At 47.3% G+C, this 12,954-nt stretch overlaps 1 protein-coding gene across 1 annotated transcript in view; it reads right to left on the minus strand.

The window, feature by feature from the left end:
- Positions 1 to 12,954, minus strand: part of VPS26C (VPS26 endosomal protein sorting factor C) — a 41,645-nt gene that overhangs the window by 11,076 nt on the left and 17,615 nt on the right. Inside the window, exons 2-3 of the mRNA XM_026504175.4 lie at positions 6,449 to 6,592; positions 5,144 to 5,293 (exon numbers count right to left, since the gene is read on the minus strand). Of these exons, the coding sequence (XP_026359960.1) occupies positions 5,144 to 5,293; positions 6,449 to 6,592 (294 nt within the window). The remainder of the gene's footprint in view (positions 1 to 5,143; positions 5,294 to 6,448; positions 6,593 to 12,954) is intronic.

The following is a 12,954-nucleotide window of genomic DNA, read 5'->3' on the forward strand; positions in this document are numbered from 1 at the left end:
AGCAGGTGCGGCAGGCAGCAGCACTCCAGCGTTGAACCCCGCAGTGGTCCGTCTCTCCGCCATCCCCGAGCTAGTTTCCTGAACGAGCCACGGCTGATGTACCCCCCCACCCCCCAGGGAGAGCCAGCCCCTCTGCGGAGCCGGCCCCTAGCTAAGCGCTCTGACCCGGGACTGCTCCTTCACACCCGTCTGCGGGTGGACAGACTGATCGGTAACAAAATTCTATAGCACGATCACGGTCTTCATGCTAATCTTTCAAAAGGAAGAAGAAAATCACATAACCCATACTGAATAAAGTTAGCTGTTGTTTCAATCATCCAGGTAAAACGTCAGAATTCTGTTAAAAAAGATTTGTGCACTGGGACTATACACATGGTTGAATCAAGAAGCTACGTTATTACGAATGACCTACATACGTTATACAGGAAGTTACTATACATTTAAGGTGCCGCTGGGGAGATTACAACACTTTTTAAAAAGAAACATCCCTTGTCTGCAAGGACCTTTTCATATATATATATATATATATATACACTCTCTTCTGGGATTTCAATCTGGTCTCCCCGACCTGAGCTCAGGGAGGCCTGGTGCTGTTGGATCCATACAGGTGTGTTCACACGCATGTGTGTACATGCGTAGTACATCCTTGTATGCGTGTGTGCCCGCATGTGTTTCGTCCTCCTGTACAGCCCACACGCCATCTAGCACGGGCCACATTTTGTTCAGGCTTGCCTGGTGTCTCGGATTCTTTTCCCAGTGGGCACTTCCCCTTCCTCATTTTCAGTCTCAGCGGTTTGGCGGGGCTGACCTCCCCCCCCACCCCGGCCCTCCAGGGCAGGGCTGCTACTGGGACTGTTGGGGAAGGCTTCTTTCTGCCGGGGGTGCCGACCCAGGAGATGGTAAGCCTGCAGTGGCTGAGCTTGGCCACGGCCAGGGAAGAGTCTGCCCGAGAACGAGGTCTGTGCAGAAGGCCGAGCTGGACACACACCCAGCTTCCCTGGGGCTGCGGGCTCTGGGAGCTGTGAGATCTCTTTTTAGGCTAAGTCAGTGTGAGCCGGATTTCTGCAACTCGCAAAGGAGTGAGACGACAGGCATCCACTTGTGGTCACGAAATGTTTTTGAGTATGAAAGCAACGATCAGTAGTACAGGGCAGCTGCTAAGTGCGGGTGGGGAGAAAGGTGGAGGAAAGAGGAACAAGCTGACGTTCTGCTCTGGGAATGACGTTAATTCTTTCCCATGTACTGTCTCAGTGAATTACAAGGACGGTCACCGATAACTCGTTTATTCAGCCACTCGGCAAATACGTACTCGGAGCGTTCTACGTGCCAGGCACCATGCTGACGAAGCACTTCACTCCAAGACCTCATTCATCTCCTCGGAGGAGAGGTCACGGAGGCTGCTCGGGGTCACAGAGGTGGGATCTGAACTTACACCTGCAGGTTGCCAAAACCCATGCTCTGAATCCTTACGCAATGCTGTGACTCAAGCCCAGATCTGCCTGCTGCAAAGCCCGAGATCTTCTTACTTTATCGTGATCTTGCCCAACTGCTAAGGAACGCTCCAGGTGGTAGAGGTTACCGCAGGTCAGAGGGGTCAGGACGGTCAGACTGAGCAGGGCGCCAAGGGGAGGTGCGGGACTGGATCTCTTATGACCGTCAGGAAACACAAGGCCAACAGAAAGAAGAAGGAAGACGCACGTCAACAGACGTGAAGCAGCCTTCTAGAGAGGATATTCCTAACTGTGAGAAAGAATGATAGCATCTGGATAAATTAATTCTGAATTACAATTTCGCAGACTTGCTGGTGTTATAGCATAAAACCTAGCCACTGCGGCCACAACAGAACAAACATAATAAAATTTGCTTACGATTTACATAACTTTTCAAAGAAAAGGTATTTGCACAAAGGGCGACTGGGGAAAGTGGACAGATTCCTGTATGCACGATCTCATCACAAAGCTGAGAGATGAACACAACATGTCTGGGAAGAAGAACAGGAGCCAACACCACCAAGCCTCCATCACGAGGAAACCCAGGCCCGGCAAGCTGCAAATGTAATACTCGCTACACCTTCAACCCTTTATTCTGTCTTATGGTTTTTATTATTTTCACATTACGTCACTACAACACAATTCAAATTATAAATGTAAAATGCCTTGGCGCCCACCTAATTTGAGAAAGAGGATGTTACCAGGTATAACAACACTTTCTGTCACAAGTAATGCACCCGTGAATCCTCTGGGTGGGCACGGCAAGCGAGGGTGTGAGGGAGGGCGACGCCCTGTGCCACCCACGCCGGGGCCAGCCCTGCGACCCCGGGCGGTCACCGTTTGCTCTGCTATACACAAGGAGGCTAGCAAAAGACCCCTCTAGAAACTGAATGAATGAATCAATGAATGAAAAACGGATAAAAAAACCCCACCTTCCTAGTTTCTCTCAAGAAGTGTATTTTCAAGGCTGCCTGGCTGGCTCAGTCAGTGGGAGTATGAGACTCAGGGTCTCAGGGCGGTGCGTTCGAGCCCCACACTGGGTGTAGAGATTACTTAAAAATAAAATCTTTTTTTTAAAAGATTTTATTTATTTATTTGACAGAGAGAGAGAGCAGCAGAGGGAGAGGCAAAAGCAGGCTCCCCACTGAGCAAGGAGCCCAATGCAGGACTTGATCCCAGGACCCTGGGATTGTGACCCGAGCCGAAGGCAGATGCCTAAGCGACTGAGCCACCCAGGTGTCCCATTAAAAATAAAATCTTTAAAAAAGAAGAAGTATGTTTTCTCAGAAGGAGCAATAACAAATTTGCATATGAGTCGGGAATGAGATGGTATTTGAGGATTTTTGTCAATTTCGATAGGTGTGAAGATGCCAGCTGTGATTATGTAGGAGAGCGTCCCTACTTTCTGGAGATGGGTATTGACGTAGCTCAGGAAGTGTCATGATTCCGTAACTAACTTTGAAATGACTCAGGAAAGATAAACACACATGAAACAAAAATGGCAAAATTCTAATAAATGTTGAATCTAGGTGATAAGCTCTTCTAAATTGGAGGTTAGGAAGAGAAGAAATCTCATTTTTAGAAATCTGTGAGATATTTGGGGAGGTAGAGAATTCTAAGTTTAGCATTCTGAAGTTAACCCTCAAGGGGTGAAACCTGATGACCAAACTAAAGGCTGGGTCTGGGCGACCCTACACCATACTGAAGAACTCACCACAGGCTACCTCTCCAACTGCATTTTAAAGGGTTTCCAATTTCACACGGCCATGCAGGACACAAGCACACGGTTTTTTATGTACAGCTGACTCTTGAACAATGCGGGGTGAGGGGCGCCGATCCCGACACAGTCAAAAATCCATGCATAACTTGTGACTTCCCAAAAAGGGAACTACCAAGCGCCGACTGTCGACCAGAAGCCTGACCGGTAACATAAACAGTCGATTAACAGATATTTTATATGTTATATGTATCATGTACTGTATTCTTCCCATGAAGTAAGCTAGAGAAAAGAAAACCAGAGAGAAGAGAAAATACATTTGCACTCTAAAAGATCCACGTAAACGGGACCCACACAGTTCAAACCCATGCTTTTCAAGGGTCAACTGTACATCTCCATGCCCTTCTTGGCAATATTTGGAAAAGGAGCAGTTTCCAATTTGATTTTTTTTTTTTAAAGATTTTATTTATTTGACAGAGATAGAGACAGCCAGTGAGAGAGGGAACACAGGCAGGGGGAGTGGGAGAAGAAAAAGCAGGCTCCCAGCGGAGGAGCCCGATGTGGGGCTCGATCCCAGGACTCGGGGATCACGCCCTGAGCTGAAGGCAGATGCTTAACGACTGAGCCAGCCAGGCGCCCCTCCAGTTTGATTTTGAACAACTTAATCCCTTAACAAGAACGATGAACATAGGAGAAAGGCACAAGAAGCATGACCAGTGAAACCTGACCGTAATTCTCTTCGGTTTCTCATGAACAAACGCTTATGTTATTAAATAAACAGTATTCAAAAGTTACTGTGTTGGGAAAGCAAGGCGATGCTGATTCTGGAGAGAGAAGAAACATGACGTTCAAGTGAGACACGTGAGAATCTATCAGTCTTGCTAAGAAGGCACTTTGCTTGTACTGCCTTCCGCGGTGAAAGCGCTCCCGACCCAGGAAGCTGGTCCTTCCGGTCACTTCGGGCGGGCTGTCCAAAGCCCTCTACGTACAGACCGCCTGAAACAGGTGCACCCACAATGAAGGACGAGACGCGGTATTTCTTGACGGAAGACAGTGACTGCAGTGCAGGATGTCACGCGGCACGTGCTTCGGCGCCCCCCACGTTTCCAGAACTCGAACGCAGACAAACCTTGAGTGGACACTCTCATAAGCGTTTTGAGGATTGGTATTTTTAAATGGCTATGTTTTAGGCGGGGGAATGGTCTCTTACTAAGACCAAATTATCAGCTACAACTTAATAAATCAAGAAACTTCCTAACTTTCCGCCCTGTTGCACGTACGCAAGACAAAATGGTTTTGTCTCATGCGGCAAGGGGAGCCCGGCAAAGCTGATCTCTCACAAAAGTACCTTTCTTTCCACTGAATAAAGGAAAGGCTCTCTCTCGCCCGCTCGCTCTGAGTCATGACGCCGAACAGTGCCGGAGACAATAGCGGCTGTGAAAGGCGTCCTGAGCCGGCGGAGGTAGACAGGAAGTCATAAATTCCCTTCCCCTCATTTACAAGGTTTGTTCAATAAAGAATACAAGCCTATGTTAGAGTGCTAGCCTTTGGATACCTAACAAAGAGATATTTATCCGTATAAAACAGACAATTAGTGCGGGTGCCAGAGAGGAGCGAGGGCATAGCTGTCACCAAACACTAACAGCACCCCTCACGGTGTCAGCGTGGCCGAACAGGGCCCAAAAGAAACAACGGAAATTTTTAAAAGAAGCTATAGCCGGGGTCCTCCGGGGTTCCTATCAAAAATAATGGCCACACAGAAAATATGTTCTGCAAAGCAAAATGAGAAATGGAGACAGAAGATACACGCAGTCTTAGCATAATTACAGTATTAAATTCTTGGGTCCGTCTATTCACCTTTCAGTGAAAGAAAGACGGAGCCGTTTTGCAGAAGAAAAGTCAGGGAATCAACTGCACGGGATTCGGAAACTCTCACCTGAATGTTGACAAACACGCCGTGGTAAGTCTCGTACAGAACTTTGTTGCCCTTCACGTGCAGAGGAAATTCGAAGGGAATTTCGGTTTTGCCGCTGGGAAATTTCCCTGGCTTCACCATTTCAATGGTACTGCTGATAATCTGGATGGGCTGTAAAGAGAAAGCAACTCCATCTATCAACACGCACTTCTAGATGCATTTCCCAATTACCGTGTCTATTAACGATCTCCTGAAAGACACGAGCCCGGAGCCCTCGGAGGCTACGCTGCCCGTGTCCTGGCCAGCACAGGGCTGTGTCTGCAAAGGAGCAGCCAGCTGGCTCGAGTCTCTGGCACGATTACGGTGCGTTCACAGGACCGGATGCTTAGACGTTTGGTGCACATCTGAACCCGTATTTCCTCTGCTTTCCCCAAAAAGCTCAGTTCACTGCCCTAACAACCCTCCCGACAGGCACTCCTACCTTCAGAATGAAAGTCAAGGTGCTGGGCCAGGAGGGTGCCCGCCGTGGACCCAGGCCTCCTGGGAGCCTTCCCACAGCTCACCGCGTGGGGAAGAGCAGCCCCGTCCTCAGCCCTGTGCGCCTCCGTGTTACACGGGGGCCCGGCTCAAAGGCAGCTATCACCCCTTAACTAGTTCATGTTCGAAGCCTTGGTTTTGCATCACTCAGAACATCTACCACTTCTGAAGTGAGTCTCTGCGTGCTTCTGGAAGAAAACAGGGAGACTGTGGAAGAGCACAGGAAGGCCCTGAATCTGAATGCGGTTAATTGAGAACTCTTCTTTCCTCTGACCTCCTTTGCCCTCAACACTCACGGTTAATATGTCCCTCCGGAAAAGGAAACTCTAAGTATAGAACAAGAGTGTATATTCTGGAACACGCACCTGTACCCAAAAAGACAAAAAGGGAAGAATGGCCACTGCTCTCTCTGCGTCTAGCCTGAGTGTCAACTCCAGGAGCTGCCGCGTACACGGTCCAAATAACAGTTTCGTTCTAGGAAGGTCAGTGCCGGAAGACACAGGCACTTCTCAGAAGAGCTCTGGTCTCTTTAAAGGCTGAATTTAGTCTACTTACTGTTCTCCTATCCTATCTTATAGGAATTAAAACAGGCAGACTTGCAATAGGATATATTCAGGATCAAAACAATCTGAATATTTTTTCGGTCTGATTAGCAACTGTTAAAAGTAGGACCACCGCTTATGCCTTGCAAAACATCGACAGGTAACAACAATAAAGCCAGAAAACAAGTAAGAACCACCACACACATCGGGATAATGAACTACAAATGTGCAACCTCAGCGTTCTTACCTTAACGGAATTATAGAAAGCCTCGAACACACCCACACTCTTGGCACTGAGCTGGAGGTTCACGCTTCCTTCCACTGTCAGAGACACTCCCTGGTGCTGGATTGAGTCCTTCCCAGATACGACCACCACGCCCGAGAGCACTTCCTAGGAGAGCAGAGACAGCCACCAGTCAAATTAACACGTCTTTGCATTCACCTGTGTATTAGCAAAAGCAGGTCTCCTTAACTAGCAATTTGTTCAAAGATGCAGATATTCTTAGCACTTAGTACAGACCAGAGACCTGGATGCTGGGATGGTGCCGGCACAGCCTCTGGTAGGGACGGATGATGCGGGGCGGGACGCACGGCTGGGGAGCACCAGGGGGAGTGGGCAGCGGGTCTCAGGCCATCTCAGCCTTCCAGACACATCCCCACTCCCGGCTGGGAGAATCCCCACAAATGTCTGATTCCAAAAAGGGCAAAGAGCAGGGCCGGAGGCAAGTGGCAGATTCAAAGCCACATTATTCACAAGCATGTGTAATGACCTCTTCGGAAAGAATACAATAAAATAAAACCCTTTTCTTTGGGTTCTTTCTCAATTATGCTAAAACGACTACACATTTTCAAATGCATAGTATAACGTAACTACTGGCCCGATGCTCTCTCGGCCCAGGAAGCCTCAGTGAGGAGGGGTCTAGAGTTTGTCCACAGAACATGTGAGGACACCCCGCCACTTTCGCTAAGTCTTCCCCAGTCTCTTCACGGCCCGGGTCACCCTGTAGACATTCGAGCCTAAATTTCCCTGGATCATAAATCATTTAGGAAAGACTTCACAACAGATCATCTATTCATCTATCTGAAGATAATTACAGAGTAACAGAATATGGACATTATCCTCTCTCCTGGATGGCAGTTTCTTCCTGTCACCATAGAATTCGATGGTCTCAATTTGCTACGGGGGTTTTGGGTGGAAAAGGAAGTTCAGGAGACGACACAGCGTCCAACGGAGCGGAAGCGAATCCACAATAAATTCAAACAACATGTTTGTGAAATGACCTTCAGAAACATAGCACGACTGCTGTCAAATGGTAATATGATGGCAAAAAATTACTGACAACCAAACCAAAAAAAGAAAAACAGCAAAATTAAAAGGGGCCTGCAGATCAAAGCATTAAAAACCTTCTGTCCTATTGGTGTTTAAATCTTTTTATTTCCTCTAGTCATCCAGTGAAAAAACTTTTACCAAGTTCTCACAGTATGAGGAATTGAGGGAAGCAGGGAACAGTCTATGTCCCTTAAATGCACGAAGTATTTTGTTTTTGTTTCCTACCCTCCCCCATAAAAAGTGCATAAGCAAATTTAAACAAAAATTCCTCTGAAATAATTTAACTTTTAAATTTAATTAAAATTAATTCTATTATTTCTTGTACAACCCAAATTAAATAGAAGTCTCATTTTTAAAAATTTAAATTCACTAGTATATTTTTAAAAATTTACTTGACTCGTGTGTCCCAGAAATAAAATAAGCCAAAACAATTGCATGAACTTTATCGCTTACACAACACAGTAGCACTTGGGACACTGCTCCCATCTAATCACATTTTCAGTTATTCTCACGGGAACAGGATCTGGGCTGACCACGGATTGCCATATTATAGTCATGACATCAATACAACCTTTCCTTCCCTGATCCCTATGGCATAAGAAGGAAAAGGAACTAAAGTACCTTGGAAGGAAGCAGAGTAAATAGTTTATGACCCAAGGGATTCTTTTGTCATTCTTTCATTTAATTAAGAAAGAATAAGTAGAGGAGCGCCTGGGTGACTCCTCTGCCTTCGGCTCAGGTCAGGATCCCAGGGTCCTGAGATCCGGTCCCTGCATCGGGCTCCCTGCTTAGCAGGGAACCTGTTTCTCCCTTTCCCTACCGCTCGCCCTGCTTGTGCTCTCCCTCTCTCTCTCTCTCTCACTGTCAAATAAATACAATCTTAGAAAGAAAGAAAGAAAGAAAGAAAGAAAATAGTAGAAATACAAAATTAATAAAATATTTGTAGGTAAGTTTGGCAGGTCTGTTCAAACCCCACCAATAAAAGAGGGATATAGAATTTGTCCAGGTGTAGCCCAAGGAGCCAAGATACAGAATTTTTTAAAAATTATTATTTATTTATTTTTAAGAAACAGAATTTTAGAAACAGAAAATGGTTCAACAAAGAGGTAAGACCCACAGTAATAGGAACCAATTCTTTCGTTTGTTTTTCATGTAAGGATAATTGACATATATCACCTTATTGGCTGTAGGCACCTGGACAATGCTTGATTAATTCTGGCAAAGGAGCACAGAATGAGCTGGAGTAACTAAACTAAGGGAAAACTCACGACCTCCCCAAGAACGTGCCCCCCACCCCGACTTTCGTCTAGAACTCTCAACAGAGAGAAGGTAAGACTACGGCTCTGGATGGTGCCGATACGTCACCCAACATCATTAGCAGGGGTCACTCCTGGACTCAAGCATGGGGGCAAACCCCAGAAACAATGCACAAAAGTCATGTGCACAGGTGCTAATTTTTAGAAAAGGCATGGCTGTCGTCACAGCACCAAGGGGGCCCCAGGCCTGAGAAAGACCAAGAAATGCAGACGTGAGCGACGCAGGCCCCACACTTGCATGCGTGGAGGACTCGAGGTGACAGACCCTGCTTCAGCCGCACAGCTCCGCTGACGGGGGACTCACGGCCAAGCCATCTGTCACAGCGGGCCAGCACAGACGCCCGAGGCCACTGCGGGCTGGACACCTGCCCCTCTGTGAGGCGATGCGCTGCGGGGCACCTGGCACAGAAGGCCAGCTCGAGTCTCTGGCCTGGAGGAGCCAGGTCTGGAGAAAGGCCTAGAACAGCTGTCTTGAGCCGCGAACCAAAGCCGAGGCTAGAAGAAGCACTGAGAAGGTACTGGTCGCACCCCGAATCTCAGCCCTGCTGGCTTTCTGGGCAGAAACCACACCCAGGGGCGCCTGGGTGGCACAGCGGTTAAGCATCTGCCTTCGGCTCAGGGCGTGATCCCAGCGTTGCGGGATCGAGTCCCACATCAGGTTCTTTTGCTATGAGCCTGCTTCTTCCTCTCCCACTCCCCCTGCTTGTGTTCCCTCTCTCGCTGGCTGTCTATCTGTGTTAAATAAATAAATAAAATCTTAAAAAAAAAAAAAAAAAAGAAACCACACCCAAGTCCGTTCAGACACCTCGTTCTTCTCTAAGTGGGAAAGGCCACTACCAAAAACACACACTTTTTCTTTTGTGTTCCCCAGAATTAAACACCAAACCCATAACTTGGACTCCGGGTTTGAAGATGGTGGTGTCAAGTCTGCATCCCCGTTCCAGCTTCCTGGAAGTCACCAAAAAGAACAAGAATGAAAACCACAGACTGCATTTTTGGTGAAGCAAGGAGACAGGTGAGGCCCAGGACAGGTGGAAGGGCTGCTGCAGGGGGCGCAGACCCGGCAGGGGTGCGAGGTAGAGAGGCCGAACAAGGCCCCGCCATGCGGAACTCTGCTCCCAGTGGGGAGGGCACACCTGCGAGCAGCGGCACTGGCTGCAGGCTGGGCCGGAGCTGGAAGGGACGGAGGCGTGGAGGAGGCAGCCCCAGCCGAGGTCGTGCAGGAGGCGGGAAGCAGGAGCCTCGGCAGCAGTGGGAGGCAGGCCCTCGGCTTTGCGCAAGCCTCCCCCAGCGCTGAGCCCACAGCGGAAGCACAGTAAAGGATGAAGAAACTCACACATCAAACCTCAGCCAGCCTGGTCGGGGGTAAGTTCAAGTCCTACAAGAAGGAGACATAATGGATGTAAACATGAGCGAGGGAGGGACGGCAGAGAAATCCGAGCAGCGGATGATGAATCCACACAAGCCAGAGCATGTCACTCTTCTACTTCAAGGGACTTTATAGCAGTTCCCCATCTCATTCAGGGTAAAGGCCAAAGTCATTTCGATGGCCTATAAAGGGGGGTCTGCCCCTACCTTGATTGGTCTGGCCTCATCCCTTAACCCTCCTGTTAAGTCACTTCATTTCACTCCTCCCTTCCTGGCCCCCTTGCTAGTCCTTTAGGTGCCTGCAAATCCCAGCCTCAGGGCATTTGCACGTGTTCTTCCCTCCACCTGGACGTCCTCCTGCAGGTACCCACATGGATTGTGACAAAAATTCTCTCCTTGACCAAACGCTACTCAGCTTTCCTAAGCTCTTTTTCAACCAGCCCTTGACGTCTGGACTTCCACGTTCATCTCTGCATGGTCCAGCTGTAGCAAGAATTCTGCTAATCACTTTAGCCAGCCCCCATATCTGATCACCCCTGCTCGGGTTTCTCACCCTCCCCCAGTGCCCCATATGAGGCTGGTCACCCTGGCCTGCCTTCAGCAAGATCCTATTAGGTTGGTTTAGCCAGAATCCGCTCTTAGACTTTGTCCCCGATGTCTCCTCTCTGTAATTTTCCACCCACTGTTGCACCCTGGTCTCCCAGCCCCTTGCCCACACTGTACTTGCAGTTGAGTCTGTTCTCTCTCCTACTGCAAGGCCCCACTGCAGAGGTCTCCACAGCCATCACAACAGTTCCCCTGACGTCTTTAACAAGTGTCATAGATCATTTTTTCTTTACCATTCACTCCCTCATCTCCATCAAGTCATTGTACAAACAACACCATTTTAGTGAGGGCTTCCCTGACCATCCTATTTAAAACTGCCCCCTTCCCAACACTCACTTATCCCCCTCCTCAACTCTGCTCTGGAGCACTTGTCACCTTCTAGAATATACATAAGTAACGATCTCTTATTTATTATCTGCACTCCTGGAAGGTATACTCCACAGGGTTGAGTGACTGTGAGAACAGGCCCTTGATGAATGGTTCCTGAATATTCATTACTCAACATTCAATATTCATAAATGACCATTCACCAGAAAAAAACAGTACCATCAAACAGATGAAAACTATGAACATGCATTTCACCATGAATTTTTTAAATTGCTTCTATAAAAGATGGACAGAGCTGTAATTGCTCAGGGATGATGAAATGATGAGGTCACAGAAAGAGATAAAAATAGAAGAAAATCTCAGAAGAGAAGTGGAAGGAAAAAATACAAACATCACAGAAAAGGAGGTGAAACTGAAAGCAGCAAAAAGTACACACAGGCAGAAGTGAGAAAATGCAAACAAATGAAATAAAAATGTAATAAAGTATTAAAAAGAATCACCCAAAAAAGCGACAAGTAAGAGGGACAGTGAGGAACAACCAATGCATGCATAATGAAGCTCCCCAATGAGAAAACTGGAAGAATGGAACAGAACACACATTCACTGACATAATTTTAAAATACTGAAAGAGTGGGGCACCTGGGTGGCTCAGGTGGTTAAGCATCTGCCTTCACCTCAGGTCAGGATCTCTGGTCCTGGGACTGAGCCCTTCGTCAGGCTTCCTGCTCAGCCAGGAGTCTGCTTCTCCCTCTCCCTTTGCCCCTCCCCCCCAACTCATGCTCCCTCTCTCTCTCTCTCAAATAAATAAAATCTTAAAAAAAATACTGAAAGGGCAAATGGATCAGGAATGGTCAAGAAAAGGATAGATTTTAGTAAAATTATTCTACCTCAAAAAGAAAGAATCCTTTAGGAATCAGGCAAAAAGATCAAGTCACTCGTAAAAGGGGAGAAAACCCTGACTTCTCCATAGCAAGACGCAATTCAAAATGCAGGTACAGCGATGACCGTTACAATGATCAATGAACAAAGCGTGATCATAGAATTTTATACCCATCTAAACAGTCACTCCACTATAAAGGAGTTTTAGATGTGCAGAAACAAACCCCAAGGAGTGCCGCGTGAAAATCCTCCTTGAGGTATTTACTACATAGTGAACTATAAGCATCCGTGGGATGGCTAGAAAACTGTCAAAAAAAACCCACGTGTGAAGACTGAATCCATTTAACTCTAATAATAAGACAAGGAGATCTGTGATGATGATGGTAGGAGAAAAGAATGTGAAATGCAAGGCCCGACAGTGGAGAGGTGACTTAAGTAACACTAGCTGGGAGAGGAAGGGAGCAAGAATGTGGGAGGTAGCATAATGTCCGTGCCTTCCCTGACTCTCACAGCTGGGGCTTACAAATACGCCATGAAAACCCTGCTCTCCAGGGCGCCTGGCGGGCTCAGTAGGAGGAGCGTGTAATTCTTTGATTTTGGGGTCATGAGTTTGAGCCTCATGCTGGATGTAGAGATCACTTAAATAAATAAATAAACTTAAAAAAAAACAACCATGCTCCCCCATACGGCAGCCACTAGCCACATGTGGCTATTTAAACTCAAATTTATATTGATTAATATTAAATAAAATTTAAGATCAGCCCCTCAGTCAGACTAGCCACACATTCAAGTGCTTAAAAGCCACTTTATGGCCAGTGGCCGTCACAACAGACAGAGCAGATAAACAGGACACACACATCACTGCAGAGAGTTCTACTGGACAGTGCTGATCTGAAGTTAGCAAATCGAATCACAGAGTACGAATCA

This window comes from Ursus arctos, unplaced genomic scaffold, assembly GCF_023065955.2.
Source record: "Ursus arctos isolate Adak ecotype North America unplaced genomic scaffold, UrsArc2.0 scaffold_4, whole genome shotgun sequence".
Taxonomy (NCBI): Eukaryota; Metazoa; Chordata; class Mammalia; order Carnivora; family Ursidae; genus Ursus; species Ursus arctos.